This window comes from Nomia melanderi, chromosome 9, assembly GCF_051020985.1.
Source record: "Nomia melanderi isolate GNS246 chromosome 9, iyNomMela1, whole genome shotgun sequence".
NCBI classification, from domain to species: Eukaryota; Metazoa; Arthropoda; class Insecta; order Hymenoptera; family Halictidae; genus Nomia; species Nomia melanderi.
In genome coordinates, this window is record NC_135007.1 from 17,107,622 (window position 1) to 17,128,603 (window position 20,982).

General features: G+C 42.9%; 2 protein-coding genes and 1 long non-coding RNA gene across 5 annotated transcripts in view; 1 reads left to right on the top strand and 2 right to left on the bottom strand.

The window, feature by feature from the left end:
- Nucleotides 1–990: 990 nt before the first annotated feature.
- Nucleotides 991–2,746, bottom strand: Pex11c (peroxisomal biogenesis factor 11c). Its single transcript, XM_031989233.2, has 5 exons — nucleotides 2,377–2,746; nucleotides 1,988–2,237; nucleotides 1,671–1,849; nucleotides 1,544–1,612; nucleotides 991–1,467 (listed from the first exon to the last, which is right to left on the bottom strand). Exons 2-5 carry the CDS (start codon nucleotides 2,216–2,218, stop codon nucleotides 1,254–1,256), a joined length of 693 nt encoding a protein of 230 aa, XP_031845093.1. The 5' UTR covers nucleotides 2,219–2,237; nucleotides 2,377–2,746; the 3' UTR covers nucleotides 991–1,253.
- A 407-nt stretch (nucleotides 2,747–3,153) lies between these two features.
- scrib (scribble planar cell polarity protein) overlaps nucleotides 3,154–20,982 on the top strand; it is a 49,312-nt gene continuing 31,483 nt past the window's right edge. The window contains exons 1-3 of one of the 3 annotated variants that reach the window (XM_076371072.1): nucleotides 3,154–3,247; nucleotides 3,769–4,029; nucleotides 4,899–5,016. In XM_076371072.1, coding sequence (XP_076227187.1) covers nucleotides 3,868–4,029; nucleotides 4,899–5,016 — 280 coding nt within the window. In that variant the 5' untranslated portion in view covers nucleotides 3,154–3,247; nucleotides 3,769–3,867. Of the gene's footprint in view, nucleotides 3,248–3,278; nucleotides 4,030–4,898; nucleotides 5,017–20,982 lie in introns of those variants that run through there. The other 2 variants (XM_076371071.1, XM_076371073.1) reach the window with 2 other exon arrangements.
- On the bottom strand, nucleotides 4,914–8,223 carry LOC116432432 (uncharacterized). Its single transcript, XR_004236127.2, has 3 exons — nucleotides 8,031–8,223; nucleotides 7,363–7,615; nucleotides 4,914–7,265 (listed from the first exon to the last, which is right to left on the bottom strand). It is a non-coding gene; the product is annotated as an uncharacterized LOC116432432 (long non-coding RNA).

Here is a 20,982-nt window from a genome sequence, read left to right on the forward strand (position 1 = left end):
TTATATAGGATTAAGATTTATGATTGAGAATGCATATAATCAACTGCAGATTACTCTGCTACTACTGGTCTTATCAAATTACAAAAGACAGAGAAGAACTTATCATATTTCAGAGACATTAAAATTTAGCTTGATTCGAGAAAGTGGAACAAACAAATAATATATCGCGTTACATCAAATGCAATGAACAAGTAATACGGTTATTATATATATAAGAAAATACTAACATGAAGTGCTTTAAACCAACACACACATATATATATATAAACATACAATATATATATATATATATATATATATTCTATGAAGGCTTAAAGTGTACTATCCATAATGTTTTTAGTCAACGAAAAAAGAAGTCGGTTTGCTATATGCCTGAGAATGATTCTAGATAGAACGACAAAGTCTTAGACTAAAAATTTAAATGAATCAACGGCGGATAATGAATCGAATGAAATTTTAAAAATGCTCTTTTATCGGAAATATCTTGTTTACAAACTTTTAATGAGTCGTGCCTTTTAATGTAATCTCCATAGATTTTATTCCAATGTGGAAAACACAAATTATTTTTAAAGTCATTGATAAACCATGCGATACAGGGTGATCTACTATTAAAGTGAAACAAGACTGCTACTGGGTACGCATAACGTCAAGCTTTCTTAAAACTTTTAAGAGATTTAACCGATCGCGAGGCAATGATCACATCGCCGCCATAGGTAGCAAACTATTTTTTTTATGTTCATACGGAAGTGCCTCCTATTCTTTCACATTTTATTGATAATAAAACCTAAGACTATAATTTACAAATAATAACACTTGATGAACAAAGACATATATACGTAATAATTCGAATACTAGTAAATGTATACCTAATTACACTCATTAGCGTGAGATCGAATAAGCTTGATCTTCGGTATCAATAATTTATATTGCTTTAGCTTCCCTCCTATTACATATATCCTTGTTGAAGCATACTTTGTAACACAAGACTAGTACATGAAAAATAATAAATTGTTCTTTATTATGTTAACAAGGTTGTATTGCTTTGTAACATATAAAATTATTCTTTACAGCGCATGTAAAAGCTGTACTATGAAGAACAAATCTGTATCCGTATTTTACAATTTATTTTTCATTTCATAATTGCTGTACAACACTTTCAGTGCAGAAAGATTGTCATAGAAACGAAAGGTATATGTACAATACTAACAGAAACTGCTTTTAGTTTATGGCAGTCTTTTTTCAGTATTCTCGTATTACTTCTTCCGTTCCGCTTGTTTGTTTAGCGCTTGATACAAGCCAATGAAGGAGGACAAAGTTCCAAGTGCTCCAACTTGCCAAACTTTTAATTGACCTCCCCAAAGCACACCGGGTGGTAAATAATTTACAGCATAACTGATGTCTAGTATCAATCGAAAACTGGTCAACAGTTCATTCCATGTTTGTTTGTTAGCAGATTTTAGGGCGAATCTGTGAAGTTATTAATTAAATTACAAAGTCTTATTAATAATAAGAGTATTTTTCATTGTATCCGCTTTACATTTACCTTGCATCACGATTGATTTCAGAAAGATGTATTTTATAGTTAGTCAGATTTATTAATTTTCTTGTAGATCTAAAAAAAAGTTAGTTAATATTTTTTACAGTCTATGGTATCTACATTTTGAACATACTTTATCAGTGATAAATGCAAAGAAATTATCCAAAACCATGTTGATGCGCTATCCCATTTTTCAATATTAATGTTAATTAGTTCATGGTCAGCTGCCCAAGAAATGTGTTCCACAGGACAAAATATGATGTCCACTGCAATTTGTAATAGCTCTGCATATCTCAATATCCAATCTGGCTCCTATTACATATGAAATTTATATGCCTCTAGAAAAACAGTTTCAGTCTGTACATATTATTAATAATGGGAAAATGAATCGTGCAACAGAAACAATTGATTTTCTTGTTTGACTTTATACTTAGTGTATACTTTCTATACCATTTTTCCCCAGCCGTAGCTCAGAGCATAATTAAGTGTTGGTATATCGTCGAGTAATCTTAATATCACTCTGCAACCACTTAGTTGGCTGCTAAGGACTTTACATTTCTTTTCTGTTTCCTTTGAAGATGCCCCTAATGTAGCAAATTTTGCCATGTAGGAAAATGTCCTTAAAAATTTATCTCTGCCTTGATAGGTGTCTAAGTATTCGGATATCAATGCAATATCCATTTTAAAGGTTACTATTCACCTACAATGATAAAAAAATAAAATTTAATAGAACATTCTAAAGGATATAATTGATTTGTATTCAGTTTATCCACAACATTAAATTTATGATAATTGTTAAATGTAAGAAATAACATTTCCTTAACATTACAACTACTCACCAAAACTGCAAGTAAGCAAATTGTTAACGTAATTACATGGACATGTGTGGTGTCCTATCTAGCATGTATTGTTTAAAGATAAATACGTATTGGAACACAACAGGAATAGGCTAAGTAGCGTTGTCCTCAAAAACATATATTCGATATAAAAAGAATTAGCTTATTAATACAGAAATAAATAAATAAATAAATAAAATGTTGAACCTTCTGTGTAAATAACTTAAAATTTATTTTACAACGCTTAGGTTTTACAGGAATATTAAAACATAAATAAAACTACTCTTATGCTTTCCCATACACTTTATTGGTTATACATAGAGTAAATTCCACTAATACAGATTAATAAGGACATTATTTATTTGTGTATAAAAAATTAACATTACGAATGAGATTTACAATATCTTTACAACAAATTTCGTATAATAAAAATTAACTAGAAAGACATATTGCACCATCTGCAAAAAAATGTCCAAATTCTACAAATCCTATGGTTCTGAAAGTTATTAGTAGATGACGTTATAGTTCATTGCGAAAACGTGGAAAACGCAACGAGTATGAATCAGCATTGCACATAATTGACAATATTTTTATTCATACATATCTTTGCTTCTATCGTACCGATATTATTTAATATTAATTTTCATTGTATTAACCAATTAATATTCAATTTTTTAAACTGACAAACTCATAAATATATGGATGCGCCATTCAGTGTTAAAATATGGTACTGATTAGCGAGTAGCTTGGACACTCTTCCGCTAGATAGCGTCACAGTCTCGTTCACCCAAAAAAAAGATACTATGGACAGTTTTCAATGATTCGTGTTGTTGCTGGCACCACGTGTAGTGCCACTTGTCGTAAATCGATTTCAGTAAGTTTATTTAAACCTTCGCAATCGCCACAGGCAGTTGCGTGAATTTCTCTGAAAAGAAACGTTCCCGGTCTCCGTGCGTGCATTCGAATCGAGTATCGTCGGCAATAAAACAACCGTTGCATACCATCTAAAATTAACTCGGCGTTCGTTATCACGGTTATGAATGAAGATTATCTATTCCCATATTTTATTCATACGCAAGAAACCTCTAATATGTAATCAATTTTATGAGTTTCTGTATCTCATTGGTGGTTCCCCTTCTGTATAATCGGCACGTTCACGGCGTAGGGTACGGAAGTGGTGGGGTGGCTACCTATCTCCTGAAAGCGTCGTATTCGTCCACTGTTGTATGTCGCTTTAGAGCAACGTGATCAGTGGTTCGTGGACGTGATGACGTCAGACTTGGAGGCACAAGCCGTGAGCGCGTTTAAAGCAGCCGAGTAGGGCGTGAAAGTGTGTGATTCGTGCCGCTCGTGTTCCCTCCGTGTGTTCTCTTAACCAAAAATTCTCATCTCTAGGAATATGTGCAAATAGCAGAGCGTTGTGCCCTCCGTGCCGTATACGGGACAATTATGTTCGGTGCTGTTCCAACGTGATTGATAGTGAAAAGGGATACCATGTTCCGCTGCATTCCGATTTTTAAAGGGTGTAACAGGCAGGTGGAATACATTGACAAGCGTCACTGTGCATTGTCGAGCGTCCCCGATGATATTTTACGATACTCGAGAAGCTTAGAGGAGCTTCTGTTGGACGCGAATCACATCCGTGATCTACCTAAGGTAGGCAAATACCGCTACATGCCAACTTTCCGCCTTACAACCGTATCTCTTCTTCTTTCTTTCGCTTCCTCCTTCCCCTCGCCATTCTTCCCTCTCTTTCTTTCACTCCCCCGTTCTTTCTCGCTCTTCCTCTTTCTATTGTGTTCATGACGTATCATTCCATCGGCTATAATGCGACGACCAAGTACGCGCACGGCATATTCGATAGGGTTGCTAACACCGTGAATCGTGTCTCCTCTTATTAACCCTCGAAACGCGAACCTTTTCGACGACTGCACAAGCGAGCCTGTGTCTAAGGTCCGTCGAATCCCTTGCTCATCAATTTTTCTCGACACATTCTGGAACGTGTTTCCCGGAGACGCGTCGTTCTCGTTTTAGACTTCACACAAACAACTGCCAAACTAATCCATTAACGACCAAACTGTTTCCTGTAAACTATTTCACGCCCGCCTTACAAATTGTACCACGTTGTTTACGGCCACCAAGAAATGTCCGTATGAAACTGTCATCGCACCCATTAATACCTAGTGTTCTGTTTTGATGACTATAGTACGCAAGTTTGTACACTCGTAGCGTCTCCTAACCTACAAAACCTAATAAAACGGCCCTCTTAAAGCGTTTTACGCCAGACATATGTATATATAAGTGAACATCATAATTCCCTTCCTACAAGAAATTCAATTCCCTCGAGTTTCCTTTTTTTTCTTACAAATGAATTTTTCATACTGACATTTCATGGAATTCAATATAAAAAAAATATCTGAAGCTGGTACCCCCATTGAATTAGGGTAGATTAACGAGCGAAGGTGAGGGGTTGGGTCGAGATAGTCGAATGGTATGTTTAGAATTTTTATTATTTCTGTTCACAGAACTTTTTCCGTCTACAAAGGCTGCGAAAGCTTGGCTTGAGCGACAATGAGATCCACCGTTTGCCGCCGGATATCCAGAACTTCGAGAACCTGGTGGAGCTGGACGTGTCCAGAAATGGTGAGTGCACGGTTTTTATTATTCCGTTTGACCGCGCTCGCCCGCGGTTTTCGTGGTCACCGACCGCAACAGAACCAGACGTAACGTTCCCATCACCTGGATGTTTTGTTAGACAAGGAACGTTTCGTACCTCTCGTCCTCGACTTCCGGTTATCGGTGTTCCTTTTTCGGGCACAGACCCGACGGCTCCGGCGCACGGACTTCGCAGCTAATCCGCCTTCGGAATTCGATGTCACTGGTCGTTGATTCGGTTGACGATATTCCGTGGAATATTCATCGCCGATCAACCAACGTCGCTTTGTAAATAATTAGCCCTTTGCACTTGGAAGACCACACTCGATCATTTCATTTGACGTAAAACTAAAATCTGACATTCAACCCCTTGGCGTACTATTCACTTCTACTAAGCTCGTGTAACATTTTACTGTCAATAATTTGGAAAATGCAAAAGTTTTTCACTAGAAATATGCAACACTCTCTGATAGGATACAGACGATCTTTGAAACTAATTAATGAGAAAACATGTATGAATTAAGAAGGAAAGTTATTTTATTTCAATAGTCCATATATTGATGCATTATACAAAGCTTAATATTATATATAAGACTATAATTTTGCTGTATCAAATCAAGTGGTGACTGAGAGTCACCTCTCGAGTGCAAAGGGTTAAATTAGTCTAGTCTTAATTAGACTTGATAGCTTTGTTCCTCAATGGACTTGATTCCCTTCGAGTTAGTTTGAATATCGTCTTCGCATGAAAAGATATTGAGCGTTCCTAGTGAGAAATTTCCAAGTGCAAAGGGTTAGAATATAAATCGGCGTTACGCACTGTCAAGGGGATCCCCTAGTCAACGGTTGTCCACGGCCTCGATCGCGAGGAGCACGTGCACGCGTTTCGTAGACGATGTCAATGAGAAAGCTCGAGCGTAATAACGCACGTACAAAAGGCGTCGGGATAAAGAACAGGCCCGAGTTAAACGAGGCAGACCATTAACGGGAGAACCTTAGCCTGGTCATTCGGCTCTGATATACCGAGGACAGTCAGGCCAGCGTCAAGTATTAATAAAAAGACGTGCGCCTTCTTGTGGCCACGTTACCGTTAACGCTTTACCTTCTTTTTTAACGTGCCGTCGGCTGCAGCGAGCAGCATATCAACCACGATGATCTAATAGGTAAACGGTATTTACCTGTTATCCTGGTGACGAGGTTCTTCAGCGTGAATCCTCTTGAACGTTCACGTGCTCGTCGATTACCGTATTTAGCACTAGACCTACCAGGTGGGTCGAAATGACCAATCCCTAATTTCTGTTACAATCGTTACAAAAGCACAGACACTTTAACCCTTTGCGCTCGAGGCCTCCAGATGACTCGATACAACGAAATTATGAACTTTCATTAATGTATTCATCATTAATGTATACTCAATACCTGACATATATAGCTCCCTGATTTATGCATGATTTCTTGATAGATTAATCTGAGAAAATCTTGTCTATCTGATTGGAGAGTATTGAATATTTCAAGTGAACAGTTTCCGAGTGCAAAGCGTTAAATTATTAAAGATGATTTAGTAATACCTACACTGAAATATAAACCAACTGAGACCTTAATAAACTCAGGCGTTTATTATTTATAAAGAAATTCTCAAGAGACGGTTTAAAGCTCGGTTCCAGTGTCGAGTAACGGGATTCCAGAGTTCCTTGACAAATCTGTAATAGAGAATTCATTTGAGTCGGTTTTTCCCTCGATTATTCGTGGTTTATAGATTGTTGTGACAGTTTCTAACGACGATGCTGAAGGCCCTCCACCCTGTCGCATCGGAAGACACATTGAAACGCGTTCTTACCACCGCATCGACGTTGTCCCCGCGAGGGAAGCCTTTTCCTTTCTCGCCGCGCTCGTTGGATTTACTTACCGTTCCACTTGGCCGTTTTTATGTTTACCTTGTGCTCGTCCCTCGCCACCCGCGTGCGCGTATACACACGGAACTTTGTTACTTCGCATGCAGCACGGGCTAGGAAGAAGGAATGCAACCATAGCCACGGATGCCCCGTCCTGCCATGAGACTCACTCGCCTCGTCTATCCCCCCTCCTCTTCCTCCTCTATGGAATGCCTCTTACCGCAAAATACCCAGCAACACTCGTAACTAATGTAAGATGCGCCTCACTGAACGTCTTTTTACCGAACGCGACCGTTCGACGTCTCATTTTCCGTGTGCCGTGAAGCCTCGATACAGCAGAGGTTACCTCTACAAAAAAATGAGAGACTATATTAACCCTTTGCACTCTAGAGGTGACTCTCAGTCATCAGATGACTTGATGGAAATTATAAACCTTGGTATTTACCATTAATCTTTGTACACTGCACTTTGTTCCCTAATTCTTGCATGATTTCTTGATAAATTCATCTTAAAGAGCCACCATTTGATTAGATGTATATAATTACATAGTGTTGTATGTAATATTAACACGTTGAATGCTATGGGGTCACCGGTGACCCCAACCAAATCGAATTACTATAGTTCATTTGCATCTTATTGGAAAGTGTCGAATATTTTTAGTGAAAAGCTTCCAAGTGTGATGTTAATCCTTCGTGATCCTTAATAAAAAACAAAACATTCTTAAGTACATTGTACAGTTGAGCATCTCGTTGAAGAAAGTAACTAGGGTAGTAGAATTGTCCTTGTCATTCCCTAGGATGAACCGTTGCGTTTCATATTACTTAACCTATTAAACGAGCGACTTCTCGTTCATAGACGAACACGTAGACCTGCGCACGGTACACGGACGGTATATAAAACCGATCTGCCCGACACAGATCTCGAGTTTGCGTAATAGGATAAGAAGACGAAAAGTTACTAGAAAAGGCAACGGAACGGAAATAATGAATTAGGCGTTTTATCCGAGTTAACAGGTTAACAGAAAAGAATGCGCGCGTCCCGTTCCGTTCGGGCGTGTCGTCGTGAAAGGTGCGACGAAAATACGAGCTATAAATAATTCCCGCACGTAATTACCGCTTCCTGATGCTGCGCCGCTCGTTATCAGTAAACGCTCCGCTCGCATTCTTTCTCCAGCACGGCCGTGCGACACATGTTCCAGCCGAGTAATTGGGCCCGGAACGCACGGAACACACGCGTTGCGTGCACTGTTTCGTACCTAGCTTTTATCTACCATCGTGCGAAATAAAAAGGAATTTTCCCTCCTCCGTTGACCGAACCGCGAGGACGCGTCCCGCCCGGCGCCAGTGCCTGCTAGCTGTCCGCGAAAAATTCCCTATCCCGACCGGCGGAAATTCTCACGGCGATCGGTTTTCATTTCGCCGATATTCCTCCGCAGGAAATTTCGCGTTCGTTCTCGTCGCTTGGCTCTCTCGACGGACTTAATGAAAAGTAAATCGAGTGAACTTTGGAAACTAATTTTCCACTTGCCGTTGTGCACGCGTTGGCGTAAACAATTGACAAACGATCGCGGGAATGTTTAACGGCGGGAATCGCCAATAGCCGGCGCTGCCAACCGAAATGGCCGTAGAAGAAAAACGATTTTTTTCTCTCTCGGACAATGCCGAAGTGTATAGCGAGCGGTGGTGTATTGTGCGTGCTGGAAATGAATTCTTTTGTTTGCAATGAAGTCGAGAGCAGGCGTTCCAGCCGGCTAAAGCGGTCCCCAGCATTTTTCCGGCCCTAGACTTTTTGGAAACGGATCGTTGGTACTTTTCTATGTTTTGGCGGTTAACCTCTTAAGGCCGGTAAGACTTTGACGCCAGGTATTAACCCTTTGCTCGAAAGTTTTTCATTGGAAATATTCTTTGAAACTAATTTAACGATATTTACTTAAATATTTCTAATAGTAATACAAAGTTTCATTTAGAATACTGAATATACTTCATAGTTCTGAGTCACCTCTCGAGTGCAAAGGGTTAATACATCGTCTTGTTAATTATTGAATTTTTTTAACGAAAACTGGCGAATAAATCAAGCGACTAATTAACGTAAGGTCTCGTACACACAAGCGTGAACATTCTGCGCCGCAACTTCAATGTTACAAGGTATACGATAAAGTTGTCAGACTTATCGAATATATTTTGACTGTCTATTCAGTGGTTGATATTGTTAATTTCATATTACATAAATATTCTAGTAACCACGAAAAGAATTCGGTCTGCGAAAGGCTAAATCGGATTGCAGGATTTCTTTCACGGCGCAAGAAACTCAACTCGAAACCCGGCGGATTCCCGTTTAAGAATTCGAAGGATGAAAAATTAATTGGCAAGCTTCATTAGAGACCTCGAAAGAATGAGTTCCCGTTCCACCTGGCAATTTCAATGCTCCACAAGAATCGAGGGGGACCGCGAATGAGAAATTTATGGATACCCGAACGAAAAATTCCGCGGACCCTCGGAGATTACAGATCGTAATTCTATTTATGGCGGAATGAGTAATGAACGAATTGTAATTACATACTTAATATTCATGCGAGGGATTAAGAGGAATTCTAAATAGCCGACGCTTAGTTTTTCTTTTACCGAACAAAAAGACGTTGAATCGTTCTGCGACCAGGAATCTCAATCGTCCCTGTTCACCGAGAATTTCAGAATTAACTTCCTAATTGCTGCATTCTTGGGGCGTGATCCGCCATTTTCTGAAAATTCCGGCGTTCGCTGGAAGACCACGGCGATCGGGGGGAGAGATCGACGCAGTATTGAAATTTATAGGAGGTTAACGATAGCGAAGCTTCCCGTATGACTCGGTTCAATATTTGAATGTCCCATTGTGCAAGCTCGTGTATACAGAGTATCGTTTCGCCCATTTATGACGGCCATAGAAATGTTCGATAATCCTCAGGGTCTCAGGATAAAGGAGGGAAACGTTTATCGGGGTGTTACGAGCACACACGTACACGTGCACAAGCGATAAGGGGGAAATCGATTGCCGACAAAATTTTCGTTGGCGAATATCGACCGGTGTCGCTCAATTGTTTCCGAGTGACCATCATTCTGACACTGATAACAGGACCATTTCATCGATAACATCTTCGCCCCTTGTATCGGCCATTAACGGCCATCAAACAACCCCTACGACGTTTTTCTTGTGTACAGGTGTCATCGTACGTCTCATAGAGGATCGGAGGAAAATTTTCTTAAAGAATAATTCACGAAAAGGAAGGAGAGAAATAATTCCACAGTCCGCGCACTTTTAATGAGATTAAACACCGGAATTAACCCTTTGCACTCCGAAGTTTTTCACTAGAAATATTTCAACATTTTCTGACGAGGTGAAGACGATATTTTGTAAGACCAACTCGACGAGAAATTCACGTGAATTGACGGACAAAGCTATTTTACGTCACACGTATAATATTAAATATCAAACTTTATAGCCTCACTGTAGGAAATTAAGTGGTGACCTCCCGAGTGCAAAGGGTTAAAGACGTTCAGTGTCACGTGTACCGTACATGCTACGAATTTCTGTAAGAAAATATTTTTAAGGGACACTGATGGTGGTATGTGTTACAAAACAGCGAGATGAAAGAATCGTATCACAATATATGAGTTAATATTTTATTGAAAAAATCAATACAGTTCATAAGCAGGATATAACTGAAATTTCCGTGGCACGGAACGTGTTAAGGACAAACGTCGGCTATTGATGACATCCAGTCTTTCTACAGAATAGAAAGCTGTAAACGATTCAATTATTCAAACGATGAAAAATCGATACGTAAGTTCTTCTTTTTTAATATTTAACAGTTAGATTATTATTTAGCTTCTGTATTGCGAGAAGCTTATATACTGTGCATATCGTTTCAAAAGGATTTCAGTGGAAGCAACGCGTCGGTCGTATTTTTAGCAAATAAGTTGCTAGTTCCGTTTCAATGTTTCTCAGCGTTACAATATTTATAGGTAGCAATGCACAGTGCTCGGCAAGGTATATTCGTAAACAAAATATCAACCGAGAAGAACTTTTCCTCCGCAGATATCTCACAGGATCTCTTTCCATTCCTCCGACCGATCGATGCTCCTCGAAACTCGGAAGTTGTCGCCTCTATTGATCTAAGAACAATAAAGGAACACCGCCCGAACAGACAATTCTAGCAGTTTCCTTGTTCGCGGGAAACTAGGCGCGGTCTTTATCAAACGTTATTACCGTCGCCTTTTCGAGGACGATCTTTCGTCACAATGAACGCCTCATTGGATCCAGGGTCTATAGAGATCGTCCGATTCGCCAATGTCGAAGTTGTTGATTCGATGTTGAAAAGGTAATCACTTCTGTGTCGCCCGCGGTGATCACTTTTGGTACGGTGGAAAGTAGCCTCATTGTGCGATAGAAATAAAATAAATAACGGATACATAGAAGTTACAGTATCAATATTATTTAGCAGTATTTAACCCCTTGCATTCGAAAGTTTTTCGATGAAAATATTCAACACTTTTTAACAAGATATAGGTGATATTGTTTGAAACTAACTTAACGATAATTCACAGATAAATTAAGCAACAAAATATTCATCAAATATTGGAATATGAAATATTCAACTTTAGTTTTGTTGTATAGAATCAAGTGGCGACTGAGAGTCACCTCTCGAGTGCAAAGGGTTAATAATCCAATAATAGTATCTAACAACTCGGTAACAGCATTGAATAATAATTCAAGGTAGATTCAATCAAATTCTCAGAAAAATCATTGCTTCGCTATTACAGTTTGTCTCAGGAGTTCGTTGCAAATTGTCGCTATTTTCAAACGTTTCCCTTTGTCCATTCGCCACAGAAAAACCGCGTAAAGGATGTCCGGAAAAACGAGTTCCTGTCCGCGATTCCTTCGCGAAGGATTCGGTTCCGACGTAGCCGCGGACGTACGACGACTTGTCACGACACCGGCCGTTTCCTGGTTCCAGTTAGTTTATCGTACCGGTACTCGGCCAGCTCTAATGACACCCGTGATCACGGTGTACCGTAATACGCTTATTAAAAGTATCCGCGTGAACCGCCGCCGTGAATTCGCTTTTTGTCCGGCGCACAGATAAACAGATAAAGAACACTGCGATCCTCTCAGGCCGATCCAAGAAGTGATCTATAATTTTCAGTGATTCACCGCGATCAGAAGTAATAATCGGAATCGGCCGGTATCTTATCCTCGACCTTAATATCAAAAGCCTCAATGGTTACGATTATTTTCCCTCGTATCGGCGACTCTTTAACGCTGCAACTACCAGAACGACTTTTGCCATTATTGGAAAAGCATGGGCTCTTTGAGAAACTTTGAATATTTTAGTTTAACCTTTGTCACCGCTGCGGCGAGATTGTAAGATGAATTGATAATTCAGTTCTCGATGAAACAACTTTAAAGTGCTTACGTTTTTAAAGTGACAAAGTAGCTCATAGTAAAAATGATTCATTGAAAGCTCTTATTAAAAATTGCTCCCAGTGCGAAACAGTTGAACAGATTATAATTTTCATAGTTTACAAGCAGTCCGATATTGCGCATGGAACTTTACAATTCGCTGCATGGGATCGGATGACAATTAAGACTCTCTTCTCGAGGGCTAAGGGCTAAGCAGTTCGACTGCTACTTCCAGTTTTAATCCGAGCTCCGAATAATCTCCGCCGCCGTGTCGCGGCGGTGTAAGCCAAGATTTTATCATCTTTTAAGTAACATCGTGTCTTATCTCACCCCGACGCGTCGAGTGGCAAACCAGCACCCATAAGAATCCCGTGCAATCGAAACCCCTTTCTTCTTCGATGAAAGAAGGGACGCGCAAGCGAATCTCCGAAGAAGTTGTTCTTAAAGTCTTCTTCACACGTTTCGCCTGTGTACAACATCAAAGACGTACTTCTAAAATCGTCTCGTTAGATAGAAAGAAGTGCCGCATACTTGAAAATTCATTCTTCCCCTGATAATTCGAATAATTTGAAACGAAGAACGTCAATTACAGCGCCGACGCGTTAAGTAGTCAGCTCCGGACAAATTGTATTTTCTGCTGTATCGCAGGTTCGCGATTATTTTCTGCCTCTACGAAAAGAAATCGTGTCACCCGTGTATGTAGGTGAAGCGGCGGTCGATCTGAAAGGTACAATGGATTCTCGGATGGAAAGAAAATCGAGGAACGCGGACGGGAAAGAGATTCCCCGGCCGACGTCGCGCTCAAAGCGAATTAAAAAAGATAACGACGGCCGTTCCGGCGGAAAAGTTTGAATGAAAATGAAATTGTGCTCGGGGTACGTAATAGCGATAGCCGCCCGGCTGCCGGACGGCGTTCAAGCGCGCATAAATTAGTCGCGAACAGAAAATCGCTGCGAGATGGCAGAATAATGATCGCCTCTCGGGTCCCAGCCGCTTCAGCCGCGTAAATTGGATCGAAAATGCGATTGTACTCGAAGAACCGCGGATCAAGATAGCATCGCCGCGGTTTCCCTTTCCGTCTTTCACTCCGCCACTCTTTCTCTTTCCCGTTTTATTTCCTTTTTCAAGCAACGTAAATTCGACGCGCAGCCTCGTTCGAGCGGACTGATCGATCCGCGTTAACGCGGCCACCGTGAAATGAAATTTCATGTCGGATAGCTGTGCTTAATTGCCGCTTAATGGACGGGTTGCTTTTCAATTTTCATGTGTATCACATTGAACAATTTGCCGGCGCTGTAACGTTAATGCGCCGAGGCTTCATCAAGCTCGCTCGCTCGTTCGCTCGCGTTATCGCGCGGGCCGATTCCAAAGGAGCTCGCGATAAAGTCGGAATGCATTTCGATCGGCTCGTAATCTCGGGGGAATTCAGGTTGAATTCGTGTTGCGCGAAATTAGTAGATATTCTGGTAGCGCCTGGTATTAACACTTTGCCGTGTAACCTGGTTGAAACTCGTATGTAGTCGACACAGTTTTCTTAATTGAGGGGAAACCGGCGTGTTACGATTCTACGTAGTAATAGCGGTACTATCTTCCTTGTATCTCGTGTATCCAACGAAATTCGGCTCGTTCGATGCGTCATCAAGGAAACGAATGTTTCAGTCTATGTAAAACGAGGCGTCAGCCGATCTCGGATGACGTGGCAATCGAAGCGTTAAACACGCGTTTAATTCCCGTTTAAAGAATTCATTTCCTTGAACTGTGGAGTTTACGTTTTACAAGCGTCGCGTTAGGTTTGACGCAAAGAAACGAGGCGACGAGATCGCCGCTTCGATGCAGCGAAATTAGAAAACTCGATGCTCGGAGCATTCGAGTAATTTGTTGATAATTTTTCTTTATATTACGCCGACGAGGCAACGCGAACGGCCGGTTGATTGAACATTCTTTCTCGCGGAAGCGACGGCACGTTCGGATTGCCGCGTGACGGCACGGGTGAACGATAAATTTCGTTCGCACGCGACGACAGTGATGAACGCGTGCCCCCGCGTCTCGCTCGTCGAAGCGAACCTATTAATCGCGACGGGCGAAAGTTTTCCCTAATTCGAGTCGAAAGGCGTAAGAGCGTAATATATCTGTATCGCGGGCGTAGATCAAGGATCCATTAAACGTCTCGCCCTGATCCGATCTGCGTAATAAAGGGTTGGAAAGTGCCAGCCGTGAATCTTGGATGAAACATCGGGGAGGCTTCTTACTCCCCTAGAGTTTGAAACTTCTGCGGAACGTCTCGGAAGTTCGTTGCATCATTATCTTTGTAACACATGCTCCCCTGCGCAGGAGATATTATCCTGTTTGTTGAATAAATGATGGTAATGGAGTAAAGGGGTGCGGAGAGATTAACGATGCTCGGTTACGTCCATTCATGATCGCGTTGGGCGTTGCAGCTAATGAATTTGTAGCTTCAATTTTGAATTTCAGCATTCTGCTTTTTCTACCTAGTTACTTATCCATCTATTTATGTATCTATCTTCTGTTAACCCTTTACACCTCATAGGCGCCTTAATCGATTTGCTACAGCAGATATGTGAAATATTAGAATAAAAGCCTCTATGATTTACATACGATTTCTCGTGAAATTTGAAGAAATCTTAATTATATTTCATCGGAAAGTCTTGGGTATTTCTAGTAGAAAACTCTCGTGCAAAGGGCGGATTGAAATAGTCCCGTGGCCAATGCAATTACCGCTCCCGCCGCCGCTCCCCGCGTCATCGAAGCGGTTTCAATCGGCCGGCGTCCACGTTTCACGAAACACCGTGTATTTCGAGAGTACACGGTACAGTTCCCGTGTGAAAAGAGTCCCGGTTATTTCGAAGATGTGTTTGTTAAACCGTGCCAGTTTCAGAGCCACTTTGTTGGCTCCGCGAGAACGGAGGGACAGAGAGGAGAGCCCGAGGAAAGAGAAGAGGAGCGGCGGCGGCGGCCGCGGTTCGGCCGAGAACGCCGAGAGTGTTCGAGGGTTCGTGACATTTCAATCCTCCCGATTCTTTTTCGCAGCCTTCGGAACGGAATCGCTTCCGGGTGCTTAATTCGACGGGCCTGGTGTACAACGGGCCGGCCCACGCGATCCCGTCGCGATTAAATAACGAAGGGAGATCGGGCAACCGTGATCCCTCGGCTGGGAATCGACACGGATCATCTCGATCTGAAAATAGAGTATCATCGTCATCGGCGATGATGCGGATCCCCGATATCAGACTCGCCGACACTCTTTCCCCGCTTCTGCCGTCTCGAATTAAGGTCAGATCGGAACGCTTCTTCCGGGCCTCGACACCTAATCGCGAGGTTTCATCGAGATTCGAAAAACTCGCGGCTTATCGTACCAATTCGTTCTTCTCTCGGCAGATAGATCAAGGTTTATTCGTGAAAGACTCACGGGATTGGTCATCGAGGTGCTAACAAGGGGAAACAGGTTTTTACGGCTGGCCCTCGCCCTGTAATATCTCGAATTCATTCTTCTCGGATCGTTAAGCGATCGTTCATTCTCAGAAGGTTGGGCAATCGTAAGATCTAGTGGAAGAAACGATAGTTCAGATGCTTCGAGGTTCTCAACGGAAGAAATCAGCGACAAGAAAACTACGGGGCGAATGTTCGGAATTCCGTTCGTCGGACTCGGTATCGAAGAATTAAATTCGGCCATGCGAATCGTCACGGGAAAAAGTTCCCGGGGAAACGTTCCGTTAGCGCGACGCGCCGGCCTTTCGCGGCAGAAACGAAGCCTGTAGGCCGCAGAATCGCCGCTGAATAACGGGCCTCTAACAGTTTTCTCCGCGAGATCGTCCGAGATTTCATCCGCGCCGCTCCCGGCCCCGTCCATCGATAAAACGAATATCGATCACCGTGACTCGCCTCCATTGCGCGTGATTGAGATAGACGTCGATTGCATCACTGCGCGCGCGACCGTGTACCGCGAGGGCTTGTCGCGATCAATTTTAGTCACGCGATCGCAATTGAAATTCGACGTGTCCCGGGAAACGACCGTCGGAGGTGTACAAACTTGTTCCGCGATCATGCCCCGTGGAATCGCGCTCGAACCTCGGGAGGGACACGGTATCGTCTATTTATTAGCGTAATCTCGTTGCTTTCATTATCTCGCGCTAGACCGTCTATCGCTTCCAGATCAAACAGATCCACTTATTTACTTGCCGTGCATTGAACGGCCCGTAACAGGTACGATCGAGGACTTAATCGTGGCCAGCGATTCTTCGGCAATCGACGATCGGAACGAAACTTCAGCTTAACGATTGACGACGCAAACGATAGCGTTTATCCTATAGTTTATTCTATTCGCCCTAAACGAATTGACGTTCGTTCGTTTGGATATTGGGATTGAAGGTTTAGAAATGGGTGATTTGGAGATTCACTCGTGTCATTGCATCGATCGAAATCGACCTATACATTTGCCAAACTGTCTCTAGAATTGTTAATAGAAATATTTATAGGAATCGTAGAATTCTATAGAAACCGAGGATAACTTCTACGTACATCGAGGCTCTTAACGCTCGTCTCTCGATAACGAGTTTCTCTTCCGTTCAACCGAGCGTAGCTCTCGGCGAAGAACGCGGAGTCCTGTTCAATTCCCGATTCCCCGGGTATCAGCCCGCGGGAGCGTGAATTCGCATAAACGGTCCGCGGTTTCCGCGTCGTCCGGTCGCGTTTTAATGCGCGAAACGAGATATCGCGTCCACCGTGGACAGATAAAACGCGACGGCGACCGGTTCCGAGGATTAGCGGGAACGATTTTATCCCGGACTAAGATCCGTCCGTCCGTCCTATCCCCCTTTCACTAATTTTTCCGCTCCGCCCGGACGGCCGTAAAACCCGCTGGCATGGAAACGGAGACGAGACGCGCGCGGAGGATTGTATCGCAACGTTCGCGGGAACAATGCGGATCGTTTCGTGCCGCGATTCTCACGAAAAACGGGCCGTAGATTAAGCTAGACTCCCGCCGCGGGGGCCGAGATATTAACCGAAGGATCTCTTCATCGTTTCGTTCCATTCATACGCGTTTATCGCGAAACGGCGGGGACTTCCGGCCCATCAGCCGGTAAATCGTCGCGAGCCGAAGTTTCCCCGGCCGCGGCGTCGCTCGAAAAATCAGCGACGATTGTGACAACCGCCGGGAAACGGCGGGAGATCGGTATTAGGTTGTCCTAGAAGTTTCTTACCTTTTACCGATGCGTACCGATTTTATGTCTGACCTTGCGCTATTCAGTTAGCGACTTCTTTCATTTCCCGAAGGTTTCATGGTGCTATCCTTTGCGAACGAATTATGAGAATATGTTTCCTAATAATAGACTCTTAAACGTCTAATTTCCTAGTTCTACACGAACGAACATCGTTGTTTCTAGGAACAGTAGAATAAACAGTAATAAATGTCCGTAAATCTACTCAGTGTTAATACGTTGGTCGCCTGCGGTGGTCACCGATGAAGCTTCCGAAAGAACTGAAAGATCGGTAATAGACGAGTAACATTTCATTTTCACGAGGAATAAATGTCTCACGAACTTGTTGAGTTCAATTGTAAATTTTCATCGCGAGCCTGACTCGGTATTGTAGAAGGGGTGAGAAGTTTGTTTAAAAACATTTGCCAAGCACTACGGTCGTAATTACCGATTAGATAATACTAATAAATACGAGACGGTTACGACATCGCGAGTAATTGCGAGGAAAACGTGCGAACGCCGTCGGAACGAAATGGAATGTCGAATGTACTCCGATATAGGAAGGGTTATAATCTCCGTCTGGCTCGATCGTCGAAGACGAAGCGCGGAAAACTGTTTGGCCGCTGGCATGCGCAACATTTCAAATTGGCACGGTGTTTAGACGCGGCCCGTGTAATTACCGGCTAAGATATTTGTCAGTGGAGAACCGTGAAAGAGAGCCGACGCGACGCCGGCCGCGTTCTTGGCGCTTGAATGGCGCGTCGCTTATTTCATCGCGGAAGAGCACGGATTTATTTATTTTCCGAGGCCCCTCTCGCCGTCTGTTGCGATAGAGACACGTGCGGGTTTATTCTCGCCGCTCTTGTTACGACTATTATGATTTTCATTTTACGAGCCGATCTTCGGCCACCGTTTCGCTGAAAACCGCGTTAACCCTTAACAACCCGGTAGTACACAATGTACGCGTTCCCGAGTTGATTCACACGCAGAATCCGAGGCGTTTGTTTTACCAACGAATCGAAATATCTCACCAGAGTTTCCCACCGGAAAATCGTTTCTTTCTCTGAACAGTTTTCGAGGAAACGACATAGAACGCCGCGATAGAGAGGAGCGCACCGTGCTGTCGGCGGTTGAACGAAGATTACAGTTCCGCTGAAAACTTCGGGACGAACGGTCCGCGTTTCTCCGAATAATATTAACTCGTTTATTGGCGGAAGTCGTTTCACGCGAGAGAAATTTCAACGAAAACGAACCGCGCGATAACGCGGCAGAAGTTTTCAGAAAGAGCTTGAAAGAGATCCGTCGACGAGCCGAAAAAAGCCGATACCGTGTTCAGCGAGTCGTCGAAATCATTCCAACAACAGTGTCCCCCTTCGTTCGTGTTTTTCTCGCCGTTCCTTCTTCGCGTTCGTTCGTTTTTTTTTTCGATGATGACGCTTCCCCGAACACAGTGTGATTCGATGAAAAGTCACGGTGCTCGAATCACGTCGGATTCTCGCGATGAGATCACGCGGACCGGCGCTCTACGGTGAATTTATCCCGCGATAACTCCGTCGTGGAATGGAATTTTCGGTAATTGATTCGTCAAACGGATTTCCATGAATTAGCCAGCCTCCCTCGTCTCACCTGCTGGGATGCTTCTCAATAACGAAATACTTCTCCGGGAATTTCTGGAGCGACTCGACGCGGGAGACGTTGAAAAATCGGTTGCAAATCGGCAGTTTTACCCCTTAACTTATGATCCTCTTTATCAATTGCGCTCGCCAGAGGTACTTCGTCGTGAATAATTGACCGGGAACAAAGGAGAAGTCCATATTCGTCTATGTCCGCGTCTACTTTAAAGTGCAACAATCGATGAGGGTAATATCGTGTAACGTTTCATTTGAACTGAGAAGGATCGAGGTTTTACTGAAATTTATTGCCTTCTCCGAAAGGTCACCGAGCAATGGTGATCACCCGATTGGTCCTCTTCCAAACAGGTCAGAAATGTCATACTGCGGTTCGTACGTTTTTTAACAAGGTTTCTATTTGCATAGAAGCCGCAACGTTAAGATAACACGGCGAGACACACAGTTCGTAACATCGATGAATCATGGAAGAAATGTCTCCCCTGTTTCGTTTGTGCACCGCTAGACAGGTACACAGCTGTCGAAGGTGAAATTTTTCAGTTCTTATCGATCTCGTAATCGCGTTTCACATTCTTTGGCTAACCTTGACTTTATTTGGTGAGCTTCCTCGGGCATTAGTGGCCGTACGCGGCCATTAGCGATTATGCGCGGGCATTAGTGATTATTTATGATCATTAGCGAATGTCGTTCACAATGATTTATCATTTCTGACGATTGCCGTGAACTTTTTACCACTTGCGATCACTCCTCCTAATTTCTCTCCCTTTTCGAATGTCCTGCGACTGTTATCGTACCTCTGGGACGAAAGTTTAAATCCAAATGACACTGTAATTACGTTTAAACCCGAAAGAATACTAATTTTCCGAATGAAGAAGCGATTAATAAGCAACGAAATTCCTCATTAAAGCGTACCATAGGCGGGTTCGCTCCGCGCTCGACGCGTACATTCCCCGTTGCTTAATTTTAATTGGCCAGCCGATGAGAGTTCTAAAACTGAATTCCACGGTTAACAGGTTAATCCACCGGGGAATGCAATAAAGAGCTCTAGGGGGAAAGATCGCATCGGGAACGATCCCATTATCATCGAACGCGATGTATCGCTCGGTTGCCTTCCTCGTGGACGAGATTGATTAACGCGAGGCCGATGTTTCGGCGTTGCAAAGCCGAGACACGCGATTCCTGTGGAATACGAATCGGCCCGCCGCGTTACGTATGGCTCGCGTATCCAACCGTGCGCCGGGGGGATTTATGATATCGATTATCATAGGAACTCAATTTATTACGTAAATTGAATTCGATGTACTGGGTGGTCCGTAACGAGCGCGGACTAGATCCCGAATGATCGAACTGCGAATCGTTCCGGCAAGTCGACGTTTTTAAGAATGTAATTAGAACAGCAGAATCATCATAGAAATTGCTGTTTCCCAAGGAATACCGTAAACAGCTTAATACTTCTATATATATCCATTAATTAAACGATAATGAGACTAGTAACGTTAATGATCAAACGACGACGGAACCAGTAATAATAATCAGAAACGAACGTAAACATACAACGGACCTCTTCTACACATTTAACTACCATATCGTATATTTCTCACAGCGCGCGCGTCCCGTGCAATTTCACGGTCCCAAATCTCCCATAAATGCGGTGAAATCCGTAGGCCAATAACGGTGACTGCAGACGCCCGTTGCACGAAATTTACAGCCCGCGAACGTTAAAATTCTATTTACCGTATTTTATTACGCAAACAGTGACATGTAAATATCTGTAGAATCTTATCG

Excerpts from the sequence above, each read along its gene's own strand:
- Pex11c (XM_031989233.2), bottom strand. The coding sequence starts at position 2,218 with ATGGATATTGCATTGATATCCGAATACTTAGACACCTATCAAGGCAGA. Across the intron at positions 1,613-1,670 it reads TTGCATTTATCACTGATAAA|ATCTACAAGAAAATTAATAA; the intron begins GTATGTTCAAAA and ends ACTTTTTTTTAG. Across the intron at positions 1,468-1,543 it reads GAAATCAATCGTGATGCAAG|ATTCGCCCTAAAATCTGCTA; the intron begins GTAAATGTAAAG and ends ATAACTTCACAG.